Genomic DNA, 15291 nt, shown 5'->3' with positions numbered 1-15291 from the left:
ATGTCTCAGGGTAACTTGAAAGGAGGATAGCTTATTTTGCTGAGTTATATAACACGTTGAGCCCTGACACGACATTGTGCTAGCCTTAATTTAGCAACTACTATCTTCAAACATTGTTAATCGATCAAAAAGTCACCTCGGGCTGTAACAACATATTCTCCAACATGTGAATGCAGAGTGAGGACAAATAGGTTTGCCCCCCCCCCCCTCCCCATTTACTATAAATGTCTTCCCAGATGGTAGAGGATTTTGATGGGGGATGGACCCAGTCTTTCTCTAAGCCTTCGACAGCATCATTTGCTGGTGAGTGAAAGTGAGAGGGCCACTCCATTAAGTATGCTCCTGTGTAATTGGATAGCAACAGTAGGGGATGAGAATCAAAAGACCAGATGATTGAAATCCAACAGTGCTCTGTGGTTTGGGAGGGAACGGTAAACACTTTGAAGAGAGTGACAGAAATAAAGTACTTCTATTTCCTACCTTGGGAAATCATTCTTCATAATTATTGTTTGAATAAACAATGTCTTTACATAATTCATCGTTAAGTGTAGCATAGATGTAATTTGAGCAAATATGTGACTTCAGAAATTGTCGATCAACCTTTCGCATTATTCAGTAGTACCCAAGAAGTAGCTTTCCGTTTCATCAAGGTTTTTGTGACCCCTGCTCTAAACGATATTGCGCGGCGTCCCAGTCGACCTTTGCTGTTACATCAGCAGTACAGTACTTGGGATAGTTTTCCAGGGCTTCAAGCGCAGGCCAGTGACCCGATGGCACGATCGGCCAGAGCTTTATCACGCCGTAAGCTGGTTGAGGCTGACAACACCCATCGACTTGGGTGTGAGGATGAAGAGAAGGGATGGCGGGGTGAGGTGAGAGGTGGCGGCGGGAGTAGAGGCAAGACCAACGTTGGACTTCACTTGACTGTCGAATGGCAGTGGGAGGAACGGGGAAATGCAGAAGGTGGGAGGCAGCGTCGAAGGGGGAGGAATAGAGAGAGAGAGCGAGGGAGGAGCATTTGGTGTTCAGCACTTGGCTCCTTTCCCCTTTGGAACTTCTTCTCAGGGACGAAGATCTCACAGAGAATTTGCCATTGCCAACTTTGAACCAAACATCCGATTGGAACATTTACTTGCGGATTGAATTGAGTGAAATATTATTCCACCGTCACGCCAGCTGGCAGAGCAACCATCAACTGAGGTGAGGATTTCCTTTTCCATACCAGTATCATATATTCACATTTTCTGCTTTTGTGTTTGGATATACTGTCATACCGGTATACCGTATCTCCGTTGTACCTCTGTGGTTACCAGACACGACTACCTTCTAATTGAAAATGTTATTCGTTTTTATTTAGGTGTAAAATGAACGCTGAGGAAGTTTGAAAGTGATACGTAAAATGTTACTCCTGTATGCTATTTTTAGTTAGGATGCTAAAATGGACTTTTGATTTGTGACAATGTCTACTTTTTGACTTGGCGCAGCAGCAGTATGCTGGCTCTGTGGCTTATCTAAGTATATCTTATCAGGGATTAGGGAGCCTCCTAATAAGCTTTCACGAATGTCATTTGCTCTCAGGTTCTCAGCACAATTTTAAGAAGGCTGCTGCAGCCACAGAATACGGTCAAAAAGATTCCTCCTGATTGCAAGCAGGACTAAAATAAACACCCGGTACTTAAATTCGGCATTGAAAATGCAGTCAATTTTCCTTCATTTGATCATGTCTGACCAAATAAACCTTTTGCCGTTGTTTTCTACGCAATCATTTTCCTCAGTTGGTCAATGACAAACTCATGTTTAGTTTGCAAATGATTGTATAGTTCAGTTAGACTGTGAAAGTGGTATTCCAGTTACAATATATTTATCATTGAGAAAATGTAGTTGCGTTGGTGGCCAAATTCATTGCCCTATACCAGGGGTGGGCAATTATTTTTTGCATAGGGCCACATGAGAACCAGAAAATATTATGGAGGGCCGGATCAAAAGGGTGAACTAAATTCAACATAATATTACCGGTAGTTGGATTTCTTTATTCAAAAAGCAGTCATTTGCATTTTTTCGCACGTTTTTCAGACTTTAAGAGTACATTATTCCGTCGTATCGAACAGGATTTGCTTGACTTGGCGCCACTGCAGGCTTCCGTATCGTCTCCCCCTTCCTCCCTATGCTCTGCAACTGTGCCACCTGGCGTTGAAATGCCTGTCATTACAAGTCCAAATGAAATGAATGCAGTCGTTGACATCGAACCTTAATTGTGTACCAACTTTTGGCGGGCCGGATTAGAAAGACCAACGGGCCGGATTTGGCCCGCGGGCCGTAGTATGCCCACCTCTTCCCTATACGGCCTCGATCTCACTGAGCTTCATGATAGTCAGAGAGTCCTCATTATGATGCTGTGCATACATTAATCAACATTCCAGTCGATTAATTACACTTTGACAGTGTCTTTTCAAACCGAACATTATTTGGAATCTTTGCTGAGATTAAGTTGTGTTCCATCTCTTGTATTGAATCTGATTGGATTGCGATGCTTGCTTTTTTTTTTTTTTTTTTTTTGTACTACGTGTCTCTAATGTTGGGATAGGGATAGTTCTGAATTCAAATGTTTGTTTGTGTATGTTTGTGTCCAGGGAGTAATATGAGGAAGCCCTTAAATGGGCTAGACCCTGGAGTCCGACTGAAGGGCCTCCATTGGGATTAAAAGGAGAAAGAAGATGCAAACCAATCGGTGAACCAGTGTGGCCTGTCAGATCCCTGCCCTCGTAGCCATTCCTACCCATCATTGGCTGCAGTGATTGGAGATACTTCCACTCTGCCTGAGACCAAAGATGATGGAGTCCTTCCTGCCAAGAAGAAGTCAAGACCCCATGGATCTGTCCAGCTTTGCTCCCCTTCTCGGACCACCTCGCAGTTGCATGAAGCACCACTACCAGGGCGTGAAGAGAAAATTGCGGCCTGGGCGAATTCTTGGCTTTATCGTCAGCCTGGCAGTTGTATGCACAGTGTGTTCATGGAGTGCCTTGTCTCTTGTCACCACGGGGTTGCCCACTGAGACTGAATCCGAGGGCTCGGGAGATGTAGAGGTGCCCCAAAGAACTCTCCTGGAGCACCAGAATGCGTCCGACCTCGGGCCCCAGCAAAGCTCAGAAATCGAGATGAATCACGGGGACTACCCAACAGACTACTTTAGCGTGGAGGACAGGCGCCAAGGCTTTGTGGTGTTTCATATGTTTGGCATGTTGTACATGTTTATCGCTTTAGCTATCGTGTGCGATGAATTCTTTGTCCCAGCGCTGACCGTCATTACCGAAAAGCTGGAGATCTCCGATGATGTCGCAGGAGCCACCTTCATGGCGGCAGGCGGCTCGGCTCCAGAGTTGTTCACCTCCGTCATAGGGGTCTTCGTCTCCCACAGCAACGTGGGCATCGGCACCATCGTTGGCTCGGCCGTCTTCAACATCTTGTTTGTGATCGGCATGTGCGCCATCTTCTCCAAAGAGGTGCTGAACCTCACCTGGTGGCCTCTGTTCCGAGACGTCTCCTTCTACATTGTGGGCTTGCTCATGCTCATCTACTTCTTTCTGGATAACGAAATCACACTGACGGAAAGTATCAGCCTGCTCATGTGCTACTGCACCTATGTGACATTCATGAAGTTCAACGCCAGGGTAGAACTGCTCATCAAAAGGCAACTGGGCAGCAACCAGGTGGACATAATGGAGCCTGCACCCAAGGTACGATTCAGCAAACAATCTGTTCGTTCATCCATTTGTCTGTTCGTCCATCCTTCCACGGGTCGATCCAACGGTCAATCCGCTCCATTGCTCGTCCATCCATCCTTAAAAGCCGATCAACCCTCGAGTCATGGAACTACGTGTTCCTTCATCTGTCTGTCTGTCACTCCCTTCAGCCATTCCGCCATCCATGTCACTGTCATTGTCATTAATCAGGTCATCAATCCATCCATTGGTTCCTCCCACTATCTGTCCATCTGCTCATACACCCATTCATGTTTGTCCATCCAGCCAGCCACCAACCCGGCTTTCCATGCGTCTATCCAACAATCACTCTGTTCAGTTGCTTGTCCATCCATCCTTCCGCCCATTCAACCCGAGTGTCATTGAACCATCTTTTCACTCCATCCATCCATCCATCCACGATCCCTTCATTTATTAAACTGTCCCTAAATCCACCGGTCTATCCCTTTATCGCACCAGATACCTGTCCTTCTGTTCATCCATTCATCCATCCTGTTCCTCATGCTACCTGTCCATCTGTGCATCCATACAATCTGGGGTATTTATCAATACAATCAATCAAATGTTTCCTGGATCGATGATTACATTCATGCAACCAATGGTACATGAATCCATCCATCCTTGGATTTACATTTTTCATTCAGTCCATCAAGAAGCAGAGTGTATTTTCTCTGCTTATCCATGCACAAAGCCATATCGTCGCCAAACCATGACACGCCTAACATCAATTGTTTCTCGTTTTGAATCGACTTTTTTCGAATTCAAGTTTTATGAGGCAGTTGCCAAATACAGGCAAAAACCTTGAACCGATGTTTTGCAAAGGTCGTTTTTGTCATGTGCCCCCTGGGAGAACGCGTTTGCCTCATTGAATCATGCAGGGAGCTGTCTTTGCCAACTTTGAGGCCAGGGAGGGCGATGATCCAGGAGCACGCCAGGTGTTAATTCACCACGAAGTAATTAAACAGAAGGTCAAAGTCATGTGAATTCCTCTGTGCAAGGAGATAAATATAGGTCTTGCGGTTCCACCTTTGCCTCTCAGACAAGAGCACCAGACACCAAGACAGGCCTTGACCGCTTCGTGATGACTTAAAGAACAGGCTTCCTCTTTAGTGTCTACTTACTAGAAACCCGGTTCAGACCATTCGTTCAGTTCTCAGAACGGGGCTGATGTGACAAGCCACACTTGGGTTCATTAATCAGCAGGTATTGAATTTAAAAAAAACTTCTCATATATGCTACATATATGTAATATGCTTTGCATTTTAAAGTAAAAAAAATGTCAGAAGAGACTGTTTTTAAGTCTGTCTTCCTCTCTCTCACTCATCTTCACTCGCTTATTCAACACTTCTTGTCTTGTATGTCACATTGTGAAGATGCCTCTTCACTCTAGTTCATCACACTCACAGAGGCAATCACTTGACATCCACTTTCCCAATCACTTCACGTAGGAAATCCAAATGATGTCGTGTTATTGTGCTGTGTGACGCGGTACAAGGTCGAACAGAGACTGACGCGAAACCAAGATGATCATCATGGTCGGGATTGATGCTCTAATCTGAAGATCTGCTGCATCACCCTGCAAGCCCCTCCCTCCCCTCAGATGATCATCTAACAGTTGCCAATAACAAACTGCTTGTCAAAAGCATGACTTGGGGGGGTTGGCGTTTTTTTGGGGGGGCGAGGATTGATTGAGTCATCCATAAATAATAATGATTGTCTTGGTTTCATTACTTTAATCGTGATAAACTTTGAACTGAACTTTATATACGATAAATGATTCCATGTTTTTGAAATGAATTTCACACTTAGCGTCAAACGTCCTGATCCTAAACACTCTGATATTGTATTTTCTAGTAGTTATGAATGAGCACATTGAACCGATTTAATGCTGTGTGGCTTTTGCCACCTTCTGGGAATCAGCTGTACCTTTGGCTACATAACATCACCCCCAAGAAGAGCCTTTCCATTTTTGTTGCAAGGCACTTGATGTCCACCTGTCCTCGTGTAATGGTTGCTGCTAAATAATCCCAAAGGTTAATGCTCTTCAATCCCATTATAGACGCTAATAATAGTCAGGTGCTCTCTGGCGGGAGACGCAATCGCGGCAGCACACAGAAACGTGGAGACCAAAAAGACCTCTCCTCACTTCAGGCTGACAACATCCTGAAGTTATGACCGTCTCGGGCACATTGTTAGGAGACTGAACCAAACATCTTCCTCAGTTTCTGTGCTGGGAAATGAGTGAGATGTTGCTGGTTTGCTTGCTTGCACGAAAGACACCAATCCTCTCTGATCCCCTTAACATCTTCTTACCTGCAGTGACGACAGCAAACACACATCCCGGCGCTCTCTCAATCAGTTCCACAAGGTGTCCAACACAGACATTAGCAACATGAATTATGGTCGCACTTGGCCACATTGCAGTTGCAAATATTGTACCTTTCAGTTTATGTGCTCTCTCTCTCTCCCATTTCACAATTGAAACATTTCATAAAATAGCATTTAAATCATGTCATTGATATCTGTACTGGTTTACTTGAAGACAAAGCTGATGTATTTGGTGGAAGCCATGCTAGCTTAGTCTGAAGGGCCTTTGAGTCTCACAACGGACAACAATAAGCAAAGTACCGGTAGTTGCTGGAGAGATGCGAGTTGTCTTGAACAAGGCATCGTCTCCACGATCCCAGCTCAAGAGCTGCAGCACTCTTTGCACTTCCTTCACTCTGAGGGTGACGGCGCACGTGCACTTATCTTTAAAAGACTGCTGGGCATCCTGGCGGACCAAAGGCGTTTGTTTTTTTTTACGCTCCCGGAGGAGGTCCAAGTAGTGGCGCAAGTAGTGTAACCCAATCTTGGTGGATTTGATCGATGTGCAGGCTGGCAGATGTGTGTGGTTGATAAGATATTTCATTCATAAATTTGACAACAGTGTGAATGGAACCTTCTGAATCATGGTAGAAATCGATTTATTGAACGCATAATTATTATAATAAATATTAGATTTTGGAATTTCCTCTCTTTGGGCTCAGCACAGCTTCAGGGGATTCAGTAATCGCTCCCTCCCAACTTTAACTCATCCGCTGAGGTCCGCTTGTGACCACAAAGCAGGTGTAGAGCAGGACAATGATAAAACCAGACCAGGACGATGATAAACCAAGGACCGCCGTCAAATAAAAAAACTAAAACAAAGTAAAATTACTCACCCTTTGAGGACATCTGCCACAAGGAGTCGGAATAGAATGGTGTTTGGGGGGCAATACTCTGTCCTAATTTTAGCGGTATTCTCAAAATTAATAGGTTTATCGTATATAATGAGAACATTTACTGTATATTAGCATCTCCATATGCCACAGTCCTGTTTAACATTGTAGACAATGCTGATTGCATTTACTTTGTAAACGCAGCATTCCGCCAAATCAGTGTCATTGGCTTGTTGTAAGTCTCTCAAAATGAATCTTGACACTAAGTAGGGTGATACATCAATATCACGACTGACATGTGATAGATCAATAGAAAATATGTTCAATGGAAAATAATTAGGAAGAAATGGAGGCAGACGTTATACTATATTGTGCATGAAAAATAGCACGATTAAACACGACCGAATGGATAGGTAGTGAATAAGTAAAGGAGTTCTCCGTCCTTGACGTGCTAGCTCCGTTGTTAGTCTGCTCTGAGCCACAGCATCACACCGAAGTCACAATCAGGGCAAACAATAAATAAAATGTCCTACAGCAATAATGAGCCCACAAGTTCAAATAAACCAAAGGTGGTTGTTCAACTGTAATGCGTACACTCCAAGAGTTGCGCTTACATTGGATGAACAATGAATGAAAGTGACTGCAACCAAATCGACCGATCTTGATTTGGGATAGCGTCTTCCACAAATAATTTACGTGACTGCTAGAGGAGCATGGATGTAAACAACATTTACACTACATTAAATTATAAACGAAAACAGTGTACATAACTTGAAAATGTATGTGTTTTACTATAATAGATATTTGGAATGGTATTTCCGCTGTGGGTTGTTTTTTTATTTTATTTTATCTTTAATCCATTTAATTATTTTTCTGATTTTGATTGGTGAAAAACATTAATAATTATCAATTTTGACTGAAATTAAATGCCTATAATATAAGCATTTCATTAAACGAAAAGCATATTATAAGTATCAGGATATAAGCTTTATATTCTGATACAGTTACTAACTAATTACTAATTACAGCCATTCAACAAAAATATGCATATTAAAACTCAACAGATGACAAATGACCACTCAGAGATGAAATGTCATCAAATCGAAATCTAATTCTTAATCAATAAGTACACTTGCGTTTGGCCTACTTGGCCAGCAGAGTATCTGAACGATGCAACTTCTGTTGACGATGGGACGATGACACATTTTTCAGATGCGTTAATGTGTTTGGGTTAGAGAACTGACAGAAAACCTAGAGACAAAAGCGGGAATTTAAATGTATTTAATTCAACATTTTTTGAAAGAAAATAAACACAGTGTAGTTATGATAAAGTCATTGATGGTGTAGTGGGTACACTCACCTCACTTGTGTGCGGGCAGCGTGGGATCGGCTCCCACTCGGTGTGGATGTGGGTGTGAATGGTTGTTTGTCTCTATATGTGCCCTGTGACTGACTGGTGACCAGTTCAGGGTGGAGTCGGCCTTCCGCCTGAGAGCCACCTGGGATAGGTTCCAGCACCTCCTGCGACCGTACAGGATGAGTGGTGTTTAAAATTGATGGATGGGTTTGTCGGGCGCTCCGTGGAGCTCCATGAAAGGAGGTCGGCATCTGAGCTTTTACAAAAAATTCACAAGGGGACTAGCATGGCAACAAATGACCCCCCCCCCCCCCAAAGTTAAAGAGAGTTTAAATTACAGTATTTTTTTATTGTATATTTATTAAATATGCAATAGGTGCAATGGGCCGGACATCCATCCATCCATCTATTTTCTTAAACCGCTTTATCCTCACGAGGGTCGCGGGCGTGTTGGTGCCTATCCCAGCTGTCTTTGGGTAGATTGCGGGGTACACTCTGAACTGGTTGTCAGCCAATCGCAGGACACACGTAGATGAATTTGTGCTCACAATAATACCTAGGGACAATTTAGAGTGTTAGTATTAGTATTAGCCTGTCATGCATGTTTTTGGAATGTGGGGGGAAACCGGATTACCCGGAAAAAACCCACGCAGGCACGGGGAAAATATGCAAACTCCACACAGGAAGGCCCGGAAATGAACATGGGCATGATACTTATGTTTGATTTTAAAAATGCACTTCACAGCTCATTTTATCAATATTTTTCAATATTAATTTCAGAAATGGGAACTCTATTTCAGTCAGCATAAATCGAAAATCAATCAATCAAAACCATACCACTGAAACAAACTTATAGCTTATTGAAAAGGGGTTACGACTGATGCACTGCTTATAGTCAGCGCACCCTTATTTTCATTCTCTCCAATTCAGTATAAATAGTCTGTGATCATTATTAATATATTTTACCCAAACATGCTCCATATACATTGTCACGGCCCTTTCGCTGTACTGCTAGTTTACTACAACTGTACACTCCTTCCTCAGTGGTCACTTTTTGCTCTCTGCCCTCGGATAACACTCCTTTCTTTGTTTGATTAAGATTAAGATATCCTTTATTTGTCCCAAACTGGGGAAATTTACAGTCTACAGCAGCAAGATTGTGGGTAGAAAGAAGAAAGAAGAAAAAAACTATTTTTAAAATTTGTTTCTGTTTTACGAAAGATGCCAAACAAATACGAGGAATCGTGAAAAGATTTGGTGGGAGTAAACAGGAAACGGTATTTTCTCTCTTGTTATTTTCTAACAGGTCAACGCCCCTGTTGCGGATGATGAGAACAAACTGATGGTGAGTCTGCTTTGATGTGTGTAAACTTTTGTTAAGGTTTTTTTCTCCTTCCAAAAGAATATTATGACTGCTCACATGTTTACATTTTTACAGGCTAAACCAAGGTTACAGAGAGAAGGCAGCTGTGCTTCACTGCACAACTCATTGATGAGAAACAGCATTTTCCAGCTCATGATACACACACTGGACCCTTTGAGTAATGAAGGTGTGTTGAGGCGAAATATACACTCACGATACTTGCACCTCAACATTTCAACAAGGTAAACTTTGGGGTTGCTGCGCTATATATATATAAATAGACACTATCAACAACTTGAGGTACAGTCCCACAAAACCGCCTTTACAAAAATAATGTAGCTCTTTATAACAATGATTATGTCATTTAATATTTGGAGCAAATAGCTATAGGAGGGGAAACAAGTGTGTCAAATGTTGCAAATTGCCATATGTTCTTTTTTGTTCATATCTGTCATATGGCTGCAAACAGAAGGTACGTAACTCAATCTGGTGTGAAATGGATTGTAAACATTATCAACTACTGGACAGCTTTTAATAGATTAGTTGACATAATAATGTATATGAGTTATTTCTCCAATATTTTTGGACTGTTGCTGCATTTTTTCCTTATTTGCATGTCACAATAAGAAAAAAAAATCCCATAATGCACAAATGTAATCACAAAACCAAACTCTCTTGTCCCACTTTCAGGACGATTCAAAGAGAAGGCTTCAATCCTTCACAAAATGGCAAAGCAGAAGTGTAAAGAAGAACAGGTTGTCAGTGCCAACGGCGTTGGTGTGTTACAATGTTATCTTCAATTTCAATCCATCCATTTTCTATTCCGCATCTCTTCACTAAAGTTGTGACTGAGTTGGACTATCGGTTTCGACAATGTTGGGTGCTGGATTCGGATCCAAACCTTAGAACCAAAGCAGACATGCTAACTACAAAGTAATTGCCTACTATCCTGCTCCAGTTTGATACAGGGAATGAAATGATGTCCTCCTCGTTCCTCACTTTAGCCCAACTGGTCTGGGATATACTGAAGGCTTCAGTTGCGCAATAGAAAATGGATAAATTAATTAATTTTCTTTAGCTTGGATGGTTACATTTATAGTGTAACATGCATACAGGCTGACTTATTGCAGTGGGTGTTCTTAGCACAGACCTGACTGACCCCTTATTATTGCATTTAATGATTATTATTATCACCACTGTCAGGAGACAAAGCCGCGATTCTTCTCTCTGTCTCATTGCACTCCATTTTAATTCACGTTTTAATTCACGTGTTTTATTCTCTGTGTGTTCTTCCCACAAGCGATTAAAACCATTCCCACCAGTACCAAGGTGGCAGTGGAAGTCACACCTCCCATGAATGGTGTCGTGGGAGATGAGGTATGGCGTTTGTCCCGTCCTGCAAGTTTGCATCTTTCAAAGAATAAAAGCAGCTGTAAAATGTGGACGGAAAACCCCGTGTAGTAAATGGGCTCTCAAACAGGGTGGCGAGGAGGAGGAAGATGAAGATCAGCCACTGAGCTTGGCCTGGCCTGACACCGCCAGGAAACAGCTCACCTACCTCGTCATCCTCCCTATTGTCTTTCCTCTCTGGCTCACACTGCCTGATGTCAGGAGAGAGGTGAAAACACACACACACACGCACACACACACTGCATAGATGGATATATTTATGCATCCTGTGAGGAGAATGTAATAGTCACAACAGCAAAATTCTTACATAAACACTCTTAACATTCACTGCCATTACCAACTTGTCAATGACGTGTTTTTTACCTGGATGGGATGGCTTCCCGTGTGAACGTAGCCGAAAGATCCTAAAGTTGGACAATTAGAGTAAAGTGGGAAAGATAATACTATGTGCCAGTGATTCTTAAACTGTGGTATGAATACCACAAGTGACATGCAGGCACTCTCCAGGCCAGACCAGGGAGAAGTACAGCCCAGGGGCCACATTCAGCCTGTCGACAGTCTTTGACCAGCCCTCACCATGACCATAAAGTCAAAGTAAAATGAAAAAATGCAACACAAATACATTTGCAGACGTATTAAGTTATTCTTTGCTGAAACTATTTGGAATAGCATTTTTTTTCTTTTTCAATATTTCTTAATGTTCAAACTATATACACTGTTATGATGACTTACAATAATAAAAAAAAAAGTCACGTTACTGTAGTTGGTCATGTTGGTCATTATGATGGTACTTGGAGAGTCATTTTTGACATGGTACGTCATGCAAAAGCTTTGAGAACCACCTCAAAAGGATTTGATTTTATATTATTTTCACTCATTGTCCATATCTCAATTTTGTTAATATAATAAAATAATAAAGTGTCCTTAACGTGCACATTTAACAACTAGCTTATTCCTGTATCTATAGGGCATGATCTAAAGCTGAACATTGAATTCTATCCTTTGTGATATTTCAGTCTTCAGAAAAGTTCTTCCCCATCACCTTCATTGGCGCCATCACTTGGATTGCTTTCTTCTCCTATTTGATGGTGTGGTGGGCGCATCAGGTAATTTACACATGCGCACACGCAAACACACACACACACACACACACACACACACATTTTTTTTTCTGTTCGCCCCCGTCTATTTTAGAGCTGCATATAGAATGCAGCAGCCAGAGTGTTAAATATATGACCTCGACCACTAAGCCCTGGCTAATCTGCCTTGAGCCACAGCCAGATCAACCCGCAACACTCTATTTTAATAGTGCAAATGCAAAAGACAGACATGAAGCAGGAGATCATGCATGCAAGGTCAATACCACTGATCCTCATAAGGGTCGTGGGTGAGCTGGAGCGTATCCCACTTGACTTTGGACGAGTGCAGGTTATGCTCTCAACTGACCGGCAGCCAATCACAGGATATAAAGCAGTTTGTATCAAAAAGGCAATGAAGTTGAATTATAGCATCGTGACTGTACGTTAATGTTCAGCCCCTGAGCAGTCATAGTCCTTATTGCTGAATCAAGCTTTTGTTGATGCTGAGTTCTCATGCAGCCTTTTGAAGAGGCTTTGTGTTAAAGTCCCTGTGAAGTGAAACAGTACAAATATCTTATCAATGTTATGCGCCACTGAGAGGAGAGCCGTGAATAAGCCATACACATTTGAATGAATTAAATGAGTGACTAAGTATGTATGTGAAAGGATGTTCTCTCAGCTCTCAGACGCTGTGGGCATGTTGACTATGTGTGCTGTAACCATGCCCCGTTCAATTGTCAATCAAATATGTTTGTACATATAGCATTTTTCAGTTGCCTACTTATGTCTATTTGTTTGAGTCAGGAAATACTGTAAATCTGCTAAAAGCCGCTGGTAGTTGGATTATTGTATACCCAACCAATTCGTTGTGGGTGTTTTCTATGCTACGACGAAAGACACTAGCTTGTGTGCTAACAGGCCTCTTGACGACGTAAATCAACATTGCCGACGTCCAATACGTCACTGCCCACCTGCGTGTTATGTTGATGTGTATATTTTCATTCCAGGAACACTTCAGGGAAAGTTAACGGTTTATTAAACAGGGTGGCACACCTTAATCCAGTGGCTCACACTACATGCTTGCTGCGAATTACATACCCACAATACTTTGCATTTCAACATATTACGCTAGCCCCCATAACAGAATATGCATAAAATTTGAAATTTTAGGTGATGACGCTGAGCTTTTCAGTAAATTGTGATATCCAAGGTTTATGATTTTTTTTGGTGGGGGGTAGGTATAGCTAGCTAGCTAACCGCACACACCATAATGGCCGAAATGGGTCAAGTAATTTTCACCAATTAAATCACAATTGTTGATGTGGACAAAGGTGCTTGATTTTCGTGGGGCGGAGTACATTGTCAATTGTACTTTGTGTTGAAGAAATGTGGCGGCCATGAAACTTCTTAAACTGCATTCAGGGACAAACGTAATTAATGCAACATGATAAATACATCTTGATTTGTCCCTAAGTATGTCCAAAAGGGAACATGCCGCGACCTTAAATTTTACATTCAGTGGCATCATATGTATGCAATTTTCTGGAAAATGGAGGATCAAATATTTTTACCACCTGTTTTTACTCTGTTAACTCTGTGTTTATAAAGAATGAATATGATTTGATGTAGTATACTAAATAATTAATTCTTATGTTATAATGTGTTTTTTCTTGTCTTTTACATGGCCATTGCCAATGGGATATTGAGGCCTGTCTGCATGTTTCTGGCTGCAGTGAAATACTAAATGAATGAAGCATTAATCAAGCGTTTCTTTGCCCTGTAGGTTGGCGAAACATTCTGGATTACAGAGGAGATAATGGGTCTGACTATCCTAGCAGCAGGCACTTCCATCCCTGACCTCATCACCAGTGTGATTGTGGCCCGAAAAGGCCTTGGTGACATGGCTGTGTCCAGCTCAGTGGGCTCCAACATCTTTGACATCACTGTGGGGTAAGTGAGAGGATTACATCAGATAAAATATGACCCCCACGCACCCCAGCTCATTATTGGATGTTAACCTTCCCTCTAGCCTGCCATTCCCGTGGCTCATCTACAACATCATCAACGACTTCAAACCAGTAGAGGTTAGCAGCAACGGCCTCTTCTGCGCCATCGTCCTCCTCTTCCTCATGCTCCTCTTCGTCATCATCTCCATCGCAGCCTGTAAATGGAGGATGAGCAAGCTGCTGGGATTCCTCATGTTCCTGCTCTACTTCGTTTTCCTCGTCATCAGTGTCATGCTGGAGGACAAAATTATAATCTGCCCTGTAACCGTCTGAGCGAGGAGTGTGTTTGGCGGCACTGATGCCGCTTAATAACTCGATTTCAACTGTGAGGCTCCATTTTGTGTATTGCTTGCGATACTTGAAGAGACTGATGGACCAGTTAAATGAACACTGACTGACCAGGACAAGTTAGGCAAAAGTTCATCATCAGTTGGTGATGTGTGCGAAAAACAGCACTACGACCCGTGGAAGTAATGAACTTGCTGACATGATTTATGATAACAAGATTGAGGTGGACATTATTTTTTTGCTGAAAAGCTCTTGAGGGCATTCTCATCATGGGGGAAAAAAGAGAGACTTCAAACACTGTAAGTGAGGCTATTTGTTTAGATTTCCAATGTTTCATTTCATACACTGCATTGTTGCACGTTGTCATTCAATTTAGTTTCTCAGAATCATTTGCACAGTTACTGTTTATTCATTTCACGAATAACAAGCACAAGCTTTTAATCATTCTCACTACACTATACCAAATTTTAACAAAGGTATCCATTAACTCTGCCAATATCAGAATGCGATGGGAAGTGTTTTTTTTTCTTCTTACCATACAATTGTGAACACACCATGTTTGTGTTTGGTATGCCTTTAAATGCATCACTTCTCGACTGTCATCCTCTGTGTCTGCTGGCCCTCTAAATTGTGTGTTCACACGCTGTTGGTGATGTGCTCATTGCACGAATAGAGAAAACTTCGTACTGATTTTGAACTTCCTGGTCAGTACGCGACAAAAGAAGGACACCTTTATACCGACAGCAAATGAAAATGGAAAAAAAAACATGCAATTAGTTATACAAGTGTGGAAGAAAGTTATGGTTCCTCTCTGTTAATGAAAAAAATGC

At 42.1% G+C, this 15291-nt stretch overlaps 1 protein-coding gene across 1 annotated transcript; it reads left to right on the top strand.

Annotated features, from left to right (window-relative positions):
* Positions 1-234: 234 nt before the first annotated feature.
* On the top strand, positions 235-15063 carry slc24a2 (solute carrier family 24 member 2). The gene is made up of 10 exons (XM_052083531.1): positions 235-1200; positions 2631-3734; positions 9622-9660; positions 9754-9865; positions 10369-10455; positions 10979-11055; positions 11159-11296; positions 12105-12194; positions 13951-14117; positions 14197-15063. The coding sequence occupies exons 2-10, from the start codon at positions 2829-2831 to the stop codon at positions 14444-14446; spliced, it is 1866 nt and encodes a 621-aa protein (XP_051939491.1). The 5' UTR covers positions 235-1200; positions 2631-2828; the 3' UTR covers positions 14447-15063.
* Positions 15064-15291: the final 228 nt, after the last annotated feature.

This window comes from Hippocampus zosterae, chromosome 13 (genome assembly GCF_025434085.1).
Source record: "Hippocampus zosterae strain Florida chromosome 13, ASM2543408v3, whole genome shotgun sequence".
Lineage (NCBI taxonomy): Eukaryota > Metazoa > Chordata > Actinopteri > Syngnathiformes > Syngnathidae > Hippocampus > Hippocampus zosterae.
Note: the sequence above shows the minus strand (reverse complement) of the source record. Positions and strands in the feature narration are given on the sequence as shown.